Source organism: Rhincodon typus, chromosome 8, assembly GCF_021869965.1.
Source record: "Rhincodon typus isolate 14 chromosome 8, sRhiTyp1.1, whole genome shotgun sequence".
Taxonomy (NCBI): domain Eukaryota; kingdom Metazoa; phylum Chordata; class Chondrichthyes; order Orectolobiformes; family Rhincodontidae; genus Rhincodon; species Rhincodon typus.
Window position 1 is genome coordinate 79833734 of NC_063339.1, and position 19314 is coordinate 79853047.

Consider the following 19314-nt stretch of genomic DNA (forward strand, 5'->3'; position numbering starts at 1 on the left):
GCCTTACCCTTTTAATATCTTTTTATATCCCCACAAACAAAAACACAACGATTTCAATCTTCAAAACTCCAACTGATTGGACCCACAACATTTTGTGGCATAGGATTCCAGATTTCCACATGCGAGAAACTGCTTCCTGTTTTCAGTTCCAAATGTGCTGATACTAAATTTTAAGACTGTGTCCCCAGATTACCCTTAACATTACACCCCTTTCTCTGTATTGACCCCAAAAAAAAACCCGTCATGATGTCATGATTGATAGGCCATTGGTGATGAGGTTACCTGTGCAAGGCACCATGGACTGGACAGTGCTACCCCCTTAATTCTCTCTGGACTCTTTCCAATTTCAGGAATTGCCCCACTATCTCTCTCATCCTCCCCTTCCACAGTGAGTCAACTTCCACACAAGCCTTTAACGTCTGGCAATTTGACATGAGGGATATCAGGCTGAACACAATCCTATCCGTTCTGAGGAAGGGTCACCGGACTCAAAACGTTAACTCTGTTTTCTCCTTCACAGATGCTGCCAGACTGCTGAGCTTTTCCAGCAACTTTGTTTTTGTACAATTCTATCACCACTGCAACATGTATTTCGACACAGGGGATAGGCAGCTCCCCTCCCACAAAAGCCAGTCCACAACAACCCCAAAAGGTACTGAAGCCAGTTAGGAAGCTGGGCTCCCTCTTTCCCACCAGGTACAAATTGTTATAGCACAGGAGGAGGCAGGTGAACTCATTGTGTCTGTGCTGATTCCCTGCAGCAACAGTTTACCTACAGCTGCTCCCCCATCTTCTCCCTATAACCTGCACTTTCCTCCTTTCCAGAAAATAATCCAATTACCTCTCGAAGGCCTCACCTGAACCTACCTCCAGCACACAGTCAAGCAGCGTGTTGCAGATCCCCACTAAAATTATTTTTTCCCTCGGATTGCTAATGCTTTTTTTGCCAAATCCGTGCCCATGGTTCTTAATCAGAACAGTTTCTCTCTACCAACTCTGTTCAGTCCCTTTAATAATTTTAAATACCTCCATCAAATCTCCTCTCAACCTTCTCTTCTACGAGGAGAAAAGACCCAGCTTGTCTCATCTATCCAAATACCTGAGGTTCCTCATCCCTGGAAGCATTCTCATGAATCATTTTTTCACTCTAATACCTTCATATCCTTCCTAAAGTGTGGTGCCCAGAACTGGAAGCAATACTCCAGTTGAGGCTGCACCAGTAGTCTTATACAAGTTTAACATAACTTCCTTACTCTTGTACTCTAATGCCCCTATTAATAAAGCCCAGGATGCTGTACTCTTTAAACAGTCTCTTAAGGTTTCCTGCCACCTTCAGTGAGCATGAAGATCCAGGTCTCTCCTCTCCTGCATCTTTTGAGTTGCACCCTTAAATGTTTATAATTTCACTATATGCTCTTCCGACCAAAATGAATAACTTCACACTTCTCTACACTGAATCTCACTTGCCACTTGCCTGTCCTTTCCACCAACTTGTAGGTATTGTTTTAATGTTCTAAACTACCTTCATCACAGTTCACAACACATCCAGGTTTTGTATACTCTGCAAATTTTGAAATTGTCCACCACACACCCAGCTCTAGGCCATCAATATGAATCACAGGAAGATGAACACTAATTCTGAGGAACTCCATAATAAACCTTACTCCAGTCTGAAAAATATCCAATAATCACAGTCTGTTTTTGTCACTTAGCCAATCCTGTATCCATTTTACTACCATCCCTTTTATTCCCGGAATCTTGACTTTCCTCAGTCTGTTGTGTGCCACTGTATCAAACACCTCAAATTCCACGGACGTAACATCAACAGTATAACCCTTATCAACTCTGTTACTCCCATTAAAAAAATTCAACCAAGTTAATTAAACATGACTTATCCAATAACAAATCTGTGCTGGTGTTCTGTAATTAGTTGCCTAAGTGACTATTAATTTTGTCCCTGATAACTGAGCTAACTTAGATTATCAGTTTATGAAGCTTCCCCTCCACTGAGGTTAAACTGACCGGACTGTAGTTGCTGGGTTTATCTTTACACATTTTTATTTTGAATGTGTGTAACATTTGTCCAGTCCTCTGGCTGCCCATATCTAAAAGGAGCCAAAAAATTATGGCCCATTTTTCCGTAATTTCCGGTCTCACTTCCCTCAGCATCCTTGGACGCATCTCATAAGGTCCTGATGCTTTATCAACTGCCTATCCAATTTCATCTTATCTATTTTAACTCCTTAAAAATACCCAAATTATCTCCTCTTCCACCATGATGTGGGCAACATTATCTTCCTTGGTAAAGACAGATGCAAAGTATTAATTTAACATCTCAGCTGTGCCTCTGCCTCCATATATAAATCCTCTTTCAGTCCCTCATTGGCTCACTCGATCTTTTAATTATCCTCTTACTGTTCTAAATGACATTGGATTCTGTTTTATGTCAGCTGCCAGTCTCTTTTCATACTCTCGCTTTGATTCCCTTTCTTGTTTTAGAGCTTTCAATTTCCAATTTGGTTTCCAGATGCATTATCTGCTCAATAGCTGTTATAATCTGATTTCTAGTGATGTCCTGTACCACTTTTCAATAGAAAGCCAGGGTGTATAAAAACAGAAGAACAGAAACATAACCTTTTGTGGTTACTTACGGTTCGATGCTTGCTGGTGTGGCTTCATTCATGAGGGAGAGAACCGGAGGAGGGGTATCAGCACTGTCTGGAGGAGAGAAAATTTTTACAATTGTCACAACCGCATGAAAGACCTAGAGCGAAAACCCATAGGCTACATGAACTTCATCTTATTGTAGACTATGCTTGACTTACAACTTGCATTTATATAGTGCCAGTAACAAGAGCAAAATACGTCAATGTGCTTCACGAAGGACAAAAATTAAAACATGTGGTCACATCCTTCCTAATTCAGTCAACATCGTGCAGTGCTACAACCCTTTGAGGTTCCTGGGACCCTCCAATTCTGGCCTTTTGCACTACTTTTCAATCTCCTCCACTCCAGCACTGGTGGCAGTGCCTCCGGCCACTGAGATCCTAAATTCCGGAATTTCATCTAAAAACCTCTCAACCTCTCCCTCCAGCTTAAAGAATCTCTGTCAAAGCTACCACTTTGACCAAATTTCTGGCTACCGTTCCTAAGTAAGCGGTTCAGTGTAAAATTTAGTTTGACAATTCTCTTCGGGACATTTTACTACTTAAAATGCTAAATGCACATTATTAGTGTTTGAGAGTGGGAAGAGAACAGGAGGGAGGAGAGAGAGAGAGACCGCGGGAGGATAGGGAATGAGAGAGTGCAGGTAGGAGGAGACAGATAGCAAAGGACAGAGACAGGAGTGTGAGAGGAGAGGCAGAGGGCAAAAGAGAAAGAGACAGGGAGATAGTGAAAGAAAGAGAGGAGTGGGGAAAGAGTTGGGGGCAGGGGGGAGAGAGAGAGAGAGAATCAGAAAGCAAAGGGATAGAGATGGTGGGGGATGGGCAGGAATAAGACAAGGACTGAGAGAAAACACTCAGTAGAGATCCAGAAATAGAATGATCATTCTAAGTTAGGATGTAGTATACAAGGACTTCTAGAGATAGGTACTACATCAATGTAAATTTTTTTTTCATAATCCAAATCTCTTCCCACACACAAGTTAGTTCCAGATGGACACAAATCTAAAATAGTAACCACACTGCTGGCTATGGCGTTTGATATAGAAAGCCCACACTGCCACCATAACGCATTCCTGAAATGTCAGTGCCAGCACAGTGACAGGTAAGTACCACTGGTTCTGAAATGGAAGGTCGAACATGTTGAACACCTCCCCACAGTACAGTACTGCAGCAGAGTAAGAAGAGTCAATGGACAAAGAACTCACTTGATTGGCTTAAAGATGCTTTCGGCGTTGACCTTGGTGTGACCGGCTGAGACGAGTTACTTGAAGATGACAGGAAGGCGTTGAAGTACAATCCTGAGCCCTCCCGCATGGGACTGAGGATAGGTGGGGGTGTGTAGGGTGGAGGTTGGAAGTTCTTGTCCATGGGATGGTCAAGTAATCTGACTGGCGAGCGCAGGTTGCTCTGATAAAGCGTGCCGGGCGGGTAAGTGATGACAGAGACATGGTTGAGGGGCTTGGGTGGAATGAAGAGAGGCTCTGGTCTTGGTCGCCGTTTCAGTTTTGCTGTCAGGTTCACATGACCTCTGGAGCTAGCATTCTCCTGTAAAGATAGGCATCACGTTTTATTCAGACACAACAAACTGTACAGTGAAACTTGCAAATTCCGGACACCCTTGGGACTGGGACTGGCACCAGCTGTCTTTACTTTGAGTGGTCACTATCTGTCGTGTACAGATTCGCAGGAAAATGAAGAGGTCTTTACCCAGCACCCACAACAGTACAGAAACCACTCTATCAAGCATGTCTTCCTTCCCAGAGATAGGGCACTTTCTCTGCCACTGTGAATGCTGGGTAAAGAGTACGCCATTCTACAAGAGAAGATCCTTTTCTAAACACCCACTGCAACCACATGCTGATCTCATGAGAACAAAGGAAGCAAGAGGAAAAATGTGACAGTGTTTATGATTGACATCTGAACATTTCAGATAAGCCATCTTTGCATCAGGTTATGTTTTGTGATTTAAGTATTGACATAGAATTACAGCAAATTTGGCTTAACCAGTCAATTTCAGCTCCACTGGCACTTCCGCCCTTCTTTTCTCATCTAAATCTCCCACCATTTTTATTCATTCTCCCTCTTATGGTTGTCTAGTTTCTCCTTAAGGCGGCTAATGGAATGCTATTCTTTTTTCATTTCTGGGATTGTGGGCATCACTGACTGGGCTAGAATTTATTGCCCATTCCTAGTCGCCCTTGAGGTGGTGGTGGTGGTGAGTTGCCTTCTAGAACCGCTGCAGTCAATGTGCTGTAGGTAGTCCCACAATGCCCTTAGGGAGGGAATTCCAAGATTTTGCCATGGCAACAGTGAAGGAATGGTGATATATTTCCAAGTCAGTATAGTGAGGAATTAAACATACATGCAAGGATGTTATGCTTCTGTTTATACAAAACATTGGTGAGATCACATCAATACTATTTCCTCCTCATAACTTCCCTCCTATCTTTGTATCAACAACAAAAATGGATACAATACAGTGAGTACCTTAATCCAAGTTAATATATATTGTAAGTTGTTTAGGCTTCAGTTCTAATTGCACTAGTTACAGTTTGCCAACCTGAGAATGATCTATTTACCTTAACCATCCATTTCCTGTTAGTTAGGCGATCCTCTCTCAATGATAACATATCAACTCCACTACCAAGAGATAGCAAGAATTGCAGATGCTGGAGTCAGAGATAACAGTGTGCTGCTGGAAGAACACAGCAGGCCAGGCAGCATCAGAGGAGTAGGAAAGTTGACATTTCGGGTCGGGACCCTTCTTCAGAAATTGAGGGGTGAAAGCTCAGAAATAAATAGAGAGAGGAGGGGTGGGGCTGGGGAAGATAGGTGGGATGGTGATAGGTGAGTGCAGGTAGGGAGAGGTGGGGATTGATCAGTGAGGTGGGGGGAGCAGATAGGTGGAGGAGAAGATGGACAGGTTGTGTCAGATCAAGGAGGCAGGGATGAGAGGGACGGTTGGTCATGGGACAACCCTGGCCTCATCCCATGTCCAACCCTCCCTCTCATCCTCACCTACCCTCCCCAGCCCCACCCCTCCTTTCTCTATTTATTTCTGATCTCCCTTCCACCCCATCCCATTTCTGAAGGAGAGTCCCGACCTGAAACATTAACTTTCCTGATCCTCTGTTGCCTGGCCTGCTGTGTTTTTCCAGCTCCACACTGTGTTACCTCCAATACCAAGATGTTATCTTGTGCAGGAACTTAATTTGACACCCTATCAAGGGTCTTTTGGAAATTCAAATCTACAGGTTCCCCTTTATCCATGCTGCTTGTTACATCCTTAAAGAATTCTAACAAATTTCACAAACATAATTTTGTTTTCACAAAACTATGGTGATGCTGGTTCATTATATTAGGATTACCTTAATGTGCTGATGCTGTCCCCTCAATCTTAGATTCAAGTATGTTCCCAATGACAGATGCTAAGTTAACTGGCCAACAGGTTCCTGCTTTTTTTGTCTCCTCCTTTCTTGAACAGAAGTGTTACTTTTCACAGGACATGGGTTTCACTGGTTAGGCTGACGTTTATTGTCCATTGAACATGCCCCAGACAAGGTGGTGGTAAGCTGCCTTCTTAAACCACTTCAGCTCCGAGTGTGTAAGTACCCACATTGCTGTTAAGGAGGGAGTTCCAGGATTTTGACCCAATGACATTGTTCCTTCAATGATAATAATTGCAGGTCAGGATGGTGTGCGGCTCAGAGAGGAACGTGCAGGTGATGATGTTTCCACGCATCTGCTGCTAATGTCCTTCTTGGTGATAGACGTTGCAGATTTCAAAGATGCTGTTGGAGGAGCTTTGGTGAGTTACTGCAGTGCATCTGGTATACTCTGCTATTGCTATGCATTGATGGTGGAGGGAGTGACCATCAAGGTGTTACACTGAATGCTAATCAAGTAGGTTCCTTTGTCCTGGATGGTGTCAAGCTTCTTTTTGTTGTTGGTGCTTCACTCATCCACGCAAGTGGTGAGTGTTCCATCACATCCATCTTGGAGTTGAGTTTCCTTGAGTTACAGGTGCTTACTGCAAATGTAGGTGCTGTCGGTCACACTGGTGTCCACTAGCTCCCACATGTTACAGCTGCAATACATCTGCTTGTTCTGCAGCTGTGATTATTTAACTAATTAGGTTTACTTATTAATTTAGAACTATCACTCAACTATTGAGTGTTGTTTAACTAGTTAAGATATAATTGGAATATCTTCCCACCGTAAATATAAACCATTGCTGCAATATAGAGGTGTAAAGTCTCTGCCCTTTGAGATGGTCTAGCAAACCACCACCATCATCATCTAAGGATGGGCAACAAACATCTCTTTGCCAGTGATAACCACATCAGCTGCAAAAAATACATGGACGATAATTTGAATGGACCATTTTCACTCCATTTCAGCAAGTGTTTTGTACAAGGTCAGTCCACCAATATTTTCTGAAGAGGTGACCTGACCTTTCAAATGGTTCATCCAAATCTGAAATAGTGTCGTGTGACATAAATCGAAGCATTAAAAAGTTTAAGGTAATGACTTAAATGAAGGGAACAAAAACATGGTGGCTAAATTTGCAGATGACATAAATGTTAGGAAAGTATATTGTGTAGGTGACATAATAGAGAAATAAAAGCCAAAAGTGCTGGAGAAACTTAATTGGTCTGAAGAAGAGTCATTTCAAATTCAAAACGTTATCTCTGTTTCTATCTCCACAGATGCTGCCACACCTTGAGATTCTCCAGCATTCTCTGTGTTTGTTTCAGATCTCCAGCAGCTACAGTATTTTGATTTTGACATAATAAAGATGCAGGTGGATAAAGTGAGTGGACAAAAATCTGGCAAATGGGTATAATATTGGAAAATGTAAAGTTGTTCACTTTGGCAGGAAGAATTTTTAAAAAAAGTATAGAATGACTGCAGAATTCAGACTGCGAAAAATCTAGATAGATAGCATGAGCCACAAAATACTGGCATGCAGTACAGCAAGTGGTTAACAAGACCAGTGGAATGCTACACTTGTAAAAATTCATTTGTGGGATTGGGCTAAAATTTATTGCCCATTCCTAGTTGCCCTTAAGAAGGTGAGCTGCCTTCTTGAACTGCTTCAGTCCATATACTCTGGATAGACCTAGAGAGGGAATTCAGGATTTTGCTGGAGCAATAGTGAAGCAACAGCAACATATTTCCAAATCAGGATAGTGAGGAATTGAACTTATACGCAAGAATGTTACGCTCCTGTTATACAAAGCATACAAACCACATCTTGAATACTGTGTGCAGTTTTGTCCTTATTTAGAAAAGGGTGTAAATGTTTTGCAGATGATTCAAAGGAAGTCCATTAAATTAATAGCTGGAATGAGTGGTTTGTCTTGTTATGAAAAGGTTGGACAGACCAGGCTTGTTTCTAGTGGAGTTTAGAAGAATGAGGAGTGACTTAACTGACGTTTATAAGATCCCAAATAGTTTTGACAAGGTGGATGTGGAAACAATATGGGTCAGTCCAGAACTAGAGGACACTGTTTTAAAATCAGGGGTTACCCTTTCAGGGCAGACATGAGGAAATTTTGTTTTTCCCTCGGAGGGCTGGGCAACTTTGGAACACTGTGCCTCAGAAAGGGGAGTCATTGAACATTTTTATGCTGGAGGTCGACAGATTCCCTTGTCTGACAAGAATCAAAAGGTTATTGGGAGTAGATGAGAACATGGGATTCAGAATGCAAATAGACCAGTTATAATCTTACCGAATAGCGGAACAAACTTGAAAGGTTTGCTCTGAGTACTCCTGCTCTGAGTTAATGTATGTGTGTCAGATCAAAAACTTAGAGGAAGAGGTTTGCCCAAGTGAATCTTCAAACATTTGGTCACTTCCCTGAAATCACCTGACTCTGCCTCGGTTCAGTCCATCTACTACTGAGACCCTCATCCACGGCTTTAAAATCAATTATTCAAATGCTGCTCTAGTTGGCCTCCCACTTTGCATCTTTCATAAACTGGAGATCATCCAGAATTTTGCTGCCTGTTCTTTAACCTGCAACATGACCTGTTACCCATTACCCCTTGTGTTTGCTGATCTACATTGGCTCCCATTCTAACAATGCCTTAGCACGGAAATTCTTCACCTCATATTCAAGTGGCTCCACTTACGCTCCCTATATCCGTAAGCAGCTCTAGCCTGCTACTGTCTCGGTTATCAATGCATTCCTAATTTAAATCACTCCACTCCTGGCAGCAATGTATTCATTGCTAAGCTTCGGAATTCCCTCACTAACCCTCTCCACCTTACTCTCCTCTTTAAGAGGCTCTTCAAAATGTACATCTTCACCCATTCTAACATCTTCTATGGCTCATTGTCAAAAGTCACCCTAGATAATCCCTTATGGAGGTCTGACTAATAGTGAGGGTGATATTTATCAACTGCATTAGGACATGGGCTAAAAAGAAGGCAGGCTGAGAATAAGCAGAAAAGGGACAGGTAGAGTTTAATCTAGAGAATAGACAAAATGTATTTTAGCAGAAGAGAAAGAGGGAGGGCAATGTAAACTTAAAAGCCCAGATCTAAAGATTATGTGTAGGGACAAGGAACCTAGGACTGCGCATGCACTGATCTTAGAGGACGGCAGAACATACTGAGAGTGTGGTTTGCAAAGTATATGGAATCTTAGTGCTTCACAAATAAAGGCACCAAGTGCAAAAGGAGGCAGGTTTATAAAGTTCTGGCTAGGTCACAGCTAGAGTCTTGCGTCCAATTCATGTCACCCCATTGTAGGAAGGTGATGTGGATTCTCGAAGTTGCCAGAATTGTTTGAGGAATGGGGATTTTACCACAACTGGAGAAGCTGAGGTTGTTCTCCTTGAAACAAAGGAGATTGAGGGGAGAATTGACTTAAGTGTATGAGATAGTGACTGGCTTAGGCAAATAGTCATTATGTCTGTTTGTGTGATCTAATTTCTGTCTGCTTTCTTGCTTCACATCCTTGACATCCTCTTTAGAACTGTGCTGATAAGTTTACATTGCCCTCCCCCTTACTCTTCTGCTAAATATTTAGGAAATATATTCGGACTTGATGGTACTAGAAGAAGGGGACAAAGTCTTATAAAGTTTTGGGTGGAAGATATACGGAAGGATACATGGAAGAACTTGTTTACACAGTGAATATCAATAAACTGAAACTCACTGCTTATGAAGTTTGGTATAAGTGGGGACAACACATGATTTGAAAAGGAAATCAAGTCAGCAGTTGAGAGAAAGGGCTACAGGGACACAGCAGGAGGAATGGGACTGACTGGATTGATCTACAGGCGGCTGGCGTGGACTGCATGCCATAACCACTCCGTGGGTTTACAATATCAGAAAGATTATATATAAATGTGCAACATTAGAACAGCGTGTTACCTGGACCGAATGTTCCGTTCCTGACCCTCTACTCAGTCTTCGTCTGCGGGTGGGTAATAGAGATTGATTGAGCTCTGATGGATCCCTTTCGTTTGCCGAGTTGCCCTGGGATTCCCCATCCTCTTTCTTGTCGATGTTAGTTGTAACAGGGTCCATCTTTCGGACCGGCACGGACACCGGTATTACAAGTGGCAGCAGGCAGCTGTCATCAAGCCGACCTCTAGAACTCGCAGACACTGCAGGGACCTTTGAGTGGCCAGCAGCCAAGCTGTTCCTTTCTTCTTGGGAGTCATTCTCTCCAAGCTGAAAGAGAAGCAAATAAAAAAAGCACTTGATTTTAACCTTCTATTCCCAAAAATGTGAAGCAAGAAAGCAGACAAAAATTAGATCACACAAACAGGCATAGTGACTCATGAGTCTATGCTAGTGCTTATGTATGTGGATATATCATTTCAAGTTAGTTTTTAGGTACAGGAGGTGATTAAGGTGGCTAATGGAATGCTATCCTCTATTACGCAAAGAGTTGAATATTAAAGTAAAGATGTTATAATTCAGATGTACAGGGCATCACTGAGACTACATCTCAAGTTCCTTGTGCAGTTTTGGTCTCCAGTTTCGGGGGGGGGGGGCGGGCGGGCGGGGGGCTTTACTAGATCTCTTTTGAGACTGGTCTTGTTTCCACTGGGGTTTAGAAGAGTGAGGGGGTGAATTGACTGAAGTGTTTAAGATCCTGAACAGTCTTGACAAGATGGGTGTGTGGAAAGTACATTTCCTCTTGTGAATGTGACCAGAACTAGTAGATATTATTTAAAAATTAGGGCTCATCCTTTTAGGATAGAGATGAAGCAAGTTTTTTCTCAGAGGATTGAGAGACTCTGGGACTTTCTATAGTGGATGCAAGGTCCTCAAATAATTTTATGGCAGAGGTTGGATAGAAAGATAAGGGAATTGAGGGGTATTGGGGATAAATGTAAAATTCAGGACATAAGCAGATGGTCATAACCTTTTCGAATGGCAGAACAGATGATGGACTGAATGGTCTACTTCTGCTCCTAATCTCTTGCTTGATTTCCTTTCATCAAACCTTACATTTTCTCCCTCATTTGTTTATCCAGCTTTCCCTTAAATGGATCCCCCATGCTATTTACCCCATGAAAACGAGTTCCACATTCTAACCTAAAACGGAAGTGCTGAAGATATTCAGTGGGTCTGGCAGCATCCATGGAGAGAGAAAAACAGGGTTAACATTCTGAGGTTGACATGACCCCTCTTTGGGATTGAAGGGATGATAAAAATGGATGATTATAAACAAGATGCACATGGCAAAGAGAAACAGAATTGAAATGGAGGACAGAGCTTACGGTCTGATGATATGGAATTTCCCCCCACAACATCAAGTCCTGAAAGTTTGAGGATGCCATTTAGGATAGAGATGAGGAGAATTTATTTTACCCAGAAGGTTATGCACATTTGGAATTCTGTACTCAATGGGCTGTGGAAGCTCAGTCTTTGAACATGTTTCAAGTAGAAATTGATAGATTTCTGATTACCCATTATGTAAAGGGTTAAGGAAGATGGCACGGATAAAAGTGTTCAATCAGTCATGATCACATAAAATGGTGGAGCAGGCGTGAGGGACTGAATAGCCTCCTCTTGTTCCCAAGGCTGTGAAGTGTCTCATTGGAAAATGTTATTCTTCCAACTTGTGTTGAGCTTCACTGAAGTAGGACAAGGAAGTGTGAGCATAAAAGCGGGGCGGAGAATCAAAGCAAGCGATTGGGGGAGGCGGGGTGGACAGGATCACATTAGTGAACTCAGTGGAAGTGTTCTGTAAAGTGCTCACACCCACTCAGGTGTTTGTCTCCCCAGTGTAGAGGTGACCACATTGTGAGCTATGAGTACAGCAGACTAGATTGAAAGAAGTAGAAGTGGCTGCTTAACCTGAAAAGAGTGTTTGAGGTCTTGGACAGTGAGCAGGGAGGACATAAAAGAGTTGGTATTACAAATCCTGTGACTGCACGGAAGATGGGGGACGGCGAGGGATTGGTAGTTATAGAGGAATGGACCAGAGTGTCACAGAGGGAATGCTCCCTACAGGATGCTGACAGGGGAAGGAGGCGAAGATGTTTTTGCTGCTGGCAAGATTCTGGAGGTGGTGGAAATGCCAAAGTACGATCCTTTGAATATGGAGGATGGTGAGATGGAGCGTGATGACAAGGCCAACCCCATCATGATTCTAGGGGGGTGGGGAGCGAGGAGGGCTGAAGGCAGAAATGCAAGTGAGAGGTGGGGAATCCTTGAAGAAAAGGGAACACATATCGAAAATGCTGTTGTGGAATACAGCATCATCAGAACAGGTGTGACAAAAATGGAGAAACTGGGAGACTGGGAAAACAGTCCTTACAAGAAGCAGAGTCAGTGTAGTCCAGTATAGAGGAAGTATAGTCATATCTGTTTCAATGATGCGACCTAATCTTCCCGAGGCATTTTACAGCCTTCGGGACTCAACACTAAGTTCAATAACTTCAGAACATTAACATTGTGATTACACTCCTTCCCACCCCTAGTGTCTTGTTAAATGTATTTGCTCTCAGCAAGCTGACTGACTTTCTACTATTCACACCCACCATTTACACCTATTCTGCATCTCTATCAGTCCTCTCCAACATGAGCACTCCTGTTGTCTTTTGCTCTGGGCACCCTCACCATCTATTCCACTTGCTCCTCCTTTCTTTGTCAACATCATAAAAAACCATGTTTGCCAGCTCCCTTCAGGTCCAAAGAAGAGACATATCAGACTCAAACATTAAGTGTTTCTCTCTCCACAGATACTGCCCTACCAGCCAAGTGTCTCCCTTTTATTGTTTCAGACTGCAAGCATCTGCTTTTATTTTTCCACATTCTCTTCACTTTCTGGGAAAGATATTTATCCTGAATTCCCTATTGGATTTGTTAGTACCTTGTATCCATGGACTCTCATTTTGAATTCTCTTACAAACAGAAATATTCCCTCTACTCTAGCAACCGTTACATCTTTCTGATCATTTCAATCATCTCCAACATCAGCCTTCTGGATGCAAATCACAAGGTTAATCAATCCACTGATACAACATGGTGATTTTGATATCGTCTTTACACCGTCGGTTATCTTAGTTGACTGAACAGCTGTTTTGCGATGCAGAGTAATAACAACAGCACAGGTTCAATTCCCACATTGGCTAAGGTCATAATGATGGATTCTCCTTCTCAACCTCTCCCCTCACTTGTGCAAAAGTGACCCTCAGGTTAAACCACCACCAGCTGTCTCTCTCTGGTGTGGTAAAACAATGGTGACTACACCATCTCCATAGAATCATAGAATCTGTACCATGCAGAAGCAGGTCATTTGGCCCATTGAGTCCACACTGGCCCTCCAAACAGCATCCCACCCAAACCCACTCCCCATAACCCTGCATTTCCCACGGCTAACCTACATATCCCTGAACACTATGGGCAATTCAGCATGGCTAATCCACCTAACCTGCATATTTTGGACTGTGGGAGGAGACCAGAGCATGCGGAAAAAACCCATGCAGACACAGGGAGAACGAGCAAACTCCATATGGATAGTTGACCGAGGGTGGAATTGAACCCAGGCCCCTGGCGCTGTGAGGCAGCAGTGCTAACCACTGAGCCATCTCCAGTGCTACAGATTTTTCTATTACATGGACCAGAAGTGTGTGTTGTGCTCCAAGTGCGGTCCAACAAAGAACATAAATTTTGCTTTTCTAAATCAGTTCTCATACCCTCAGTAAGGTCCAAACCACTTACCAACCAGTAAAGTGCTTTTTAAACAGTGGGAAACTGCTGTCGTGTAGGAAACGGACAGCCAGTTTATGCACAGCAAGCTCCCACAAACAGCAGCCTGATAACAGCCAAAGAATGTGACCTGGTACATTTGGCTGAACAACAACAAATCTGAACCCAGGAAACCACACAAAAAGTCAATATGACAAAACTGCCGGAAAAAAAAGAGATCTAACACATCCTAGAGCTTCTGTGTTCGCAGAGCTGTGCACTACGTATTTATAGTCAATGAACCAGAGGGGGTGGTTTTAATTTTAAAGGCAGAGAGTCATTGTGCGCTGCCTGAAAGAGTGGCAGGAACAGCTTCAATAGTAACTTTCCATTGGCAATCGAATGAACATTGAGAGAGGGAGGAACATTTTCGGGGTAAGAGCTGGGATTGGGGGGAACCGCTTCCAAAGAGCCACAAGGAAGATAACATGTCTCTTCCTGTCACGCGTATAACACGTGTCGTGTACATCGTATGATTGACAACGAAACTTTGGGGATGATGTGCCCACTGCATTTTAAATCCTCAAAGTAATTTGTTTTTGGTCACTGCAGTTCAAAAAGGAAAGGAGTCATAAAGAGTCTCTTCTACACGATTTATTGGTTTGGGTCAGCCACTGCTAGGCTTTGGATTGTTATAGGGCATCCTGAAATCGTGCAAGGTGCTACATAAATTCACATATTCTCTCCTCTAATGCTGCCTTTTAGATAGCAAGGTGGCAGGGGGCACCATTAAATCTCTCAGAAGCAAGCCTGTGGTTCACACAGCCAAGGGTCACCTCTTCATCCAGCAGTCAGCCTGCTCTTATCTGGAACACTATTTGAGGAGGTTCAAAGTTGCTCTGTGATCCAACCCCATACCCGCTGCTCATTGCCTCTTTTAGTGGGAGAGAGATGTTACTCAGTTTGTCTCAGTCTCTCCCGAATCAGTATATTGTGGATTCAGGCTCCACTACAGAAACCAGAGCATGTAATTCAGTCCAACTCTCCATCCATTGCTGTGGGAATGTACAGAATCAGCGGTGTCCTCTTTCGGATGAGACATTAGACCTAGTCTCCTCTCCTGGTTGGGGAGTGAAGATCCCAGATGGGTACGAAGAAAAGCAAGAAGAATTTTTGAGAAGTTCTAACAAATTTGTTAGAATTTTTCGAAAAACGTGACCAAGTGGGTGGATGAGGGACGTTCAATTGACATAGTTTGCATGGAATTTAGCAAACCTTTTGACAAGGTGCCACATGGGAGACTAATTGAGAAGGTTAAAGCACATGGAATCGAGGGAAACTTGGCGAGATGGATCAGAAACCGGCTTAGTAATAGGACACAAAGGGTAGTGGTAGAAGGCTGTTTGAGAGACTGGAGGCTGATGTCCAGCGGTATACCAGAAGGATCAGTGCTGGTTGTTATATACAGAAATCGTTCAGACGAAAACGTCAAGAGAATAGTAAGCAAGTGTGCAGATGACACCAAGATTGGTAGCACGGTTAATAGTGAGGAAGATGGTTGTAGGTTACAGGAAGATATAGGTAGGTTGATCAGATAGGCAGGTGGAATTTAATCCTGATAAGAGCATCACCTCACACTTTGGAAAAAGAAACAAGATGAGGGAGTATTTAATGAATAGCAGGACACTGGGTAGCTTAGAGGAGCAGAGGGGTCTTGGAGTAATTATTCATAGATCCCTGAAGTCGGCAGAGCAAGTGAATAGGATAGTTACAAAGGCATATGGGACACTTGCTTTCATCAGTCGGGGCATAGAGTATAAGAGCAAGGAGATAATGTTGGAGTTGTACAGGAAATTGGTAAGGCCACAGATGGAATACTGTGTGCAGTTGTGGTCACCTCACTAGAGGAAGGATTGATAGCAATAGAGGGGGTACAGAGGACATTCACCAGGATTGTGAGGGCTATGGACAAGGTGTTTCCCTTGGTTGAGGGGTCAATCACAAGGGTAGTTTTAGATTTTAGGGTAGGGGGCAGGAGATTCAGAGGGAATTTGAGAAAAACATTTTTACTCAGCGGGTGGTGGAATGCACTGCCTGGGAAGGCAGTGGAAGCTAGAAACCTTACAACTTTTAAAAAAAAATTGAACGAGCACTTCAAACATAACATTAAATGATATGGGACAAGTGCAGGAAATTGGGATTAACATGCCTTTAGTGGTAGTTATTGTCAGAGCAGAATCGATGGGTCGAAAGTCCGTTTTTGTGCTGTATGACTCTGTAACTCTAAAATTAACAACATTAGCAACAGGAAGGAGGGCAGCTAATATAGTCCCTCAGAATCTGTTTCACTCTTAACCTTCCCACTCAACTTCACCTTCTGCTGTTTCAGCTTTGGTGGTTTCAGCATCTATATTCTGCCAACATTTACAAACATGGTTAACAATGTGACAACCACCAGATGACCCTTTTTTTTGAAAATAATTTTGATTGAGGGACAGGCTTTGGCCTGGACATCGGGGAGAACTCTCCTGCATTTTTTCAACACAATGGGATCTTTGATAGACAACTGAACAGAGGGAAACTTAGTTCAACATTTCATCAGAAAGACAGCACCTGTCAGTGTAGCACTCCCTCAGTACTGCAATGGAGCACCCGGCTTGGCTTTTATGTGCTCAAACCTCAATAACCCAGACTTAACAGTAAAGTATACTCAAGGCTGAGACAGATTTTTAATCAGCGAGGGAATCATGGGTTACGGGGAAAAGGCAGGAAAGTGGAGTTGACATTTATCAGATCAATGTGATCTCACTGAACAGTGGAGTGGGCTCAGTGATCTACTTCTACTCCTAAGTCTTAAGCCTGGAGAAGGGTTGAACGCACGATCCTGTGGCTCAGAGGCAAATGTGCTACCCCCGAGCCACAGCTGGCTCATATCCCAATTGATTGATCCTCTTAGTGCCCAGTCTATCTCTATATGACATGCAATCACAACCCTCTGGGATAGAGAACACCAAACATTCTGAGTGAAGAAAATTCTTATCTCAGGCCTTAGCCTAAGATTACAACCCCTAGCTCTAGACTCTCCAAAACTAGGAAATAAGCTCCAAACATCCACCCTGTCACATTAAGCATTACTCCTAAGAATAGTATCTCCTCTCGTTATTCTAAACTTTGAAGAATATCAGTCCATTGTACTCAATATCTCATCATAGCATTGTCCTCTCTCTCCAGGAGTGAACTCCCTCTTGAGTGAACTGAGTTGTAGTCCCTTGTAGGCACCTTTAGGTAAAGAGGTCAAACTGTACCTAATAGATGTGGTCTCACAAACCCCTGTCATCCCTGCTCTGGTGCTCTAATCCATTAAAGGCTAAATGCCACTTACCTTCCTAAGCGATTGCTGCACCTACACAGGAACTTTTAACGTTTTGTGTACAAGAACACCCACTAGGTTCTCCTGAATGCCAACATTCACCATTTAAAATCTATTCAGCTTTATCATTCTTCTCACCAAAGTGGGTAATTTCATAACTCTCCACAAGGTCTCCCTGATCACAACACAGGTATTTCTTCTATAATGCGATAGCTGTGTTCTTGTGTGACCTTGTGCCATAGAAAATCACGTCATAGGGAAATCGTTATAGAAAAATCGCTATACCTGTACAGCAGAAAGTTTACATTATCCAACAGCATCCACTATTCATCAATCATGTTACAGCCAATTTGCATTAACAAAACGCGCGTTATAGCAGAAATACCTGCACGCTGTTTTTTCTTTTTCTTTATTCATTCACGGGATGAGGGCGTTGCTGGCTAGCAATTATTGCCCATCCCTAATTGCCCAGAGGGCAGTTAAGAGTCAACCACATTGCTGTGGGTCTGGAGTCACATGTAGGCATTTGTAAGAATGGCAGTTTCCTTCCCTAAAGGGCATTAGTGAACCAGATGGGTTTTTCCTGACAATCGACAATGGACTCATGGTCATCATTAGATTCTTAATTCCAGACATTTATTGAATTGAAATTCCACCATCTGCCATAACGGGATTTGAACCCGGGTCCCCAGAACATTATCTGGGTCTCTGGATTAACAGTCCAGCATTAGCACCACTAGGCCATTGCCTTTCCCCAGTTTTACTACAACAGACATTCTGGTTGTCACGGGAAGTTGCTGTGCTTCCGCTGTGTTCTGGATTATTACAGGGACTGCATTTCAAGGGCCATAGATTGGAAAAGGTGCTATATGAATGCAAGACATTGCTACATAGATAGAGAAGTCGTGATCATATGTGATCAATGGGGTGACAACAAAGTTTACAGATCCCAATGGAAGACAGGATTACAAAAAGGCAAGAATTACACTTGCTGCAGCAGGGGTCAGGGGGTGGTCGTGGTGGAAGGGGGGGATGGAGTGGGGACCAGGGTTTTCAATGTTCAGTAACCGCTCACTGCTTACCTTAGCTGAGGTGGTCCAATTGGACAGGACCTCCGTGGATTCTTGTTGCGGCTGCAGTCCGTTTGCTTCGCTGGAAGTTCTCCCTTTCTTCGCTGAGATTGGCACAAGGCTATCAGCTGGGCCTTCGTCCCGTGAGGCGGCTTCCTGGACAGGCTCCCTGCTCTCTTGGGAGACCGGGCTGTTCTCCTCCTGTTCCTTCTGACTCCAGCTCTCTATCCCGTGAGCCTGGGCACCCTTCGGCTGAAGCGAACCTGCCTCGAACAGTTTGAGCTGGTTCTGGCCGCAGTGATTCGGAGGCACATTGAGCAGTTTCTGGAGTTCTGGCCCATAGGCTTGCGGCCAGCATTGGCTGGCACTCTCCGTGGAAACCGGCGGATTCCCAACTCTGTGTGGCTCAAACAGTGGGGGTTTTGCCTTCCTTTCCTTGAAGGAGTACTGTGCCCGCTTTGTTGGAGGGGCCTGAAATTCCACCGTCAGCTGGCGCGGACCGTGTTCCTGTTTGTTGCCGGCCAGGGTGAACCTCTGAAGGCCTTTGCTGACATGAACCTCGGGAGGTTGCTGCTGGAATGGAGCTGCAGTTGAAACTATGTGATGCATTGAAGGATCAGACCCCTGGCTCATCTGTACCCGCTGGAGACCGAGAGACTGAGGAGGCTGCTGGTGAGGGAAGAACTGCTGGAATAGGTGCTGTTGGCACGTGGTCTGTGCTTGGTGACTGTAAAGGGGGAGGAGTGGTGGCTGGTGTACTTGATGGAATATGTTCAATACTGAATTTGGAGGCAGTTCTTGCTTCTGGTTCTGGCTGTACGGATACTGGAAGAACTGACGTTGAGGCAGACCTTCGTTACTTTGTTGCTGTTGTTGATGTTGATGCAGCAGTTGGTTCTGCTGGTACTGCTGCTGGAGTTGATGCTGGAGTTGGTTCTGCTGTTGGGTCTGTGCATGTTGCTGTTGGAGTTGATGTTGGTTCAGCTGTTGATTCTGGGCGTGTTGCTGTTGGAGTTGATGTTGGTTCGACTGTTGGCTCTGAGC

The 19314-nt window shown here is 43.7% G+C and overlaps 1 protein-coding gene across 3 annotated transcripts in view; it reads right to left on the reverse strand.

Annotated features, from left to right (window-relative positions):
* The window catches only part of mideasb (mitotic deacetylase associated SANT domain protein b), a 69862-nt gene that overhangs the window by 13862 nt on the left and 36686 nt on the right, over positions 1 to 19314 (reverse strand). For all 3 annotated transcript variants that reach the window (XM_020509714.2, XM_020509713.2, XM_048599628.1), the window contains exons 2-5: positions 18283 to 19314; positions 10054 to 10356; positions 3872 to 4211; positions 2652 to 2718 (exon numbers count right to left, since the gene is read on the reverse strand). The exon at positions 18283 to 19314 is cut by the window's right edge and continues 888 nt beyond it. In XM_020509714.2, coding sequence (XP_020365303.2) covers positions 2652 to 2718; positions 3872 to 4211; positions 10054 to 10356; positions 18283 to 19314 — 1742 coding nt within the window. The remainder of the gene's footprint in view (positions 1 to 2651; positions 2719 to 3871; positions 4212 to 10053; positions 10357 to 18282) is intronic.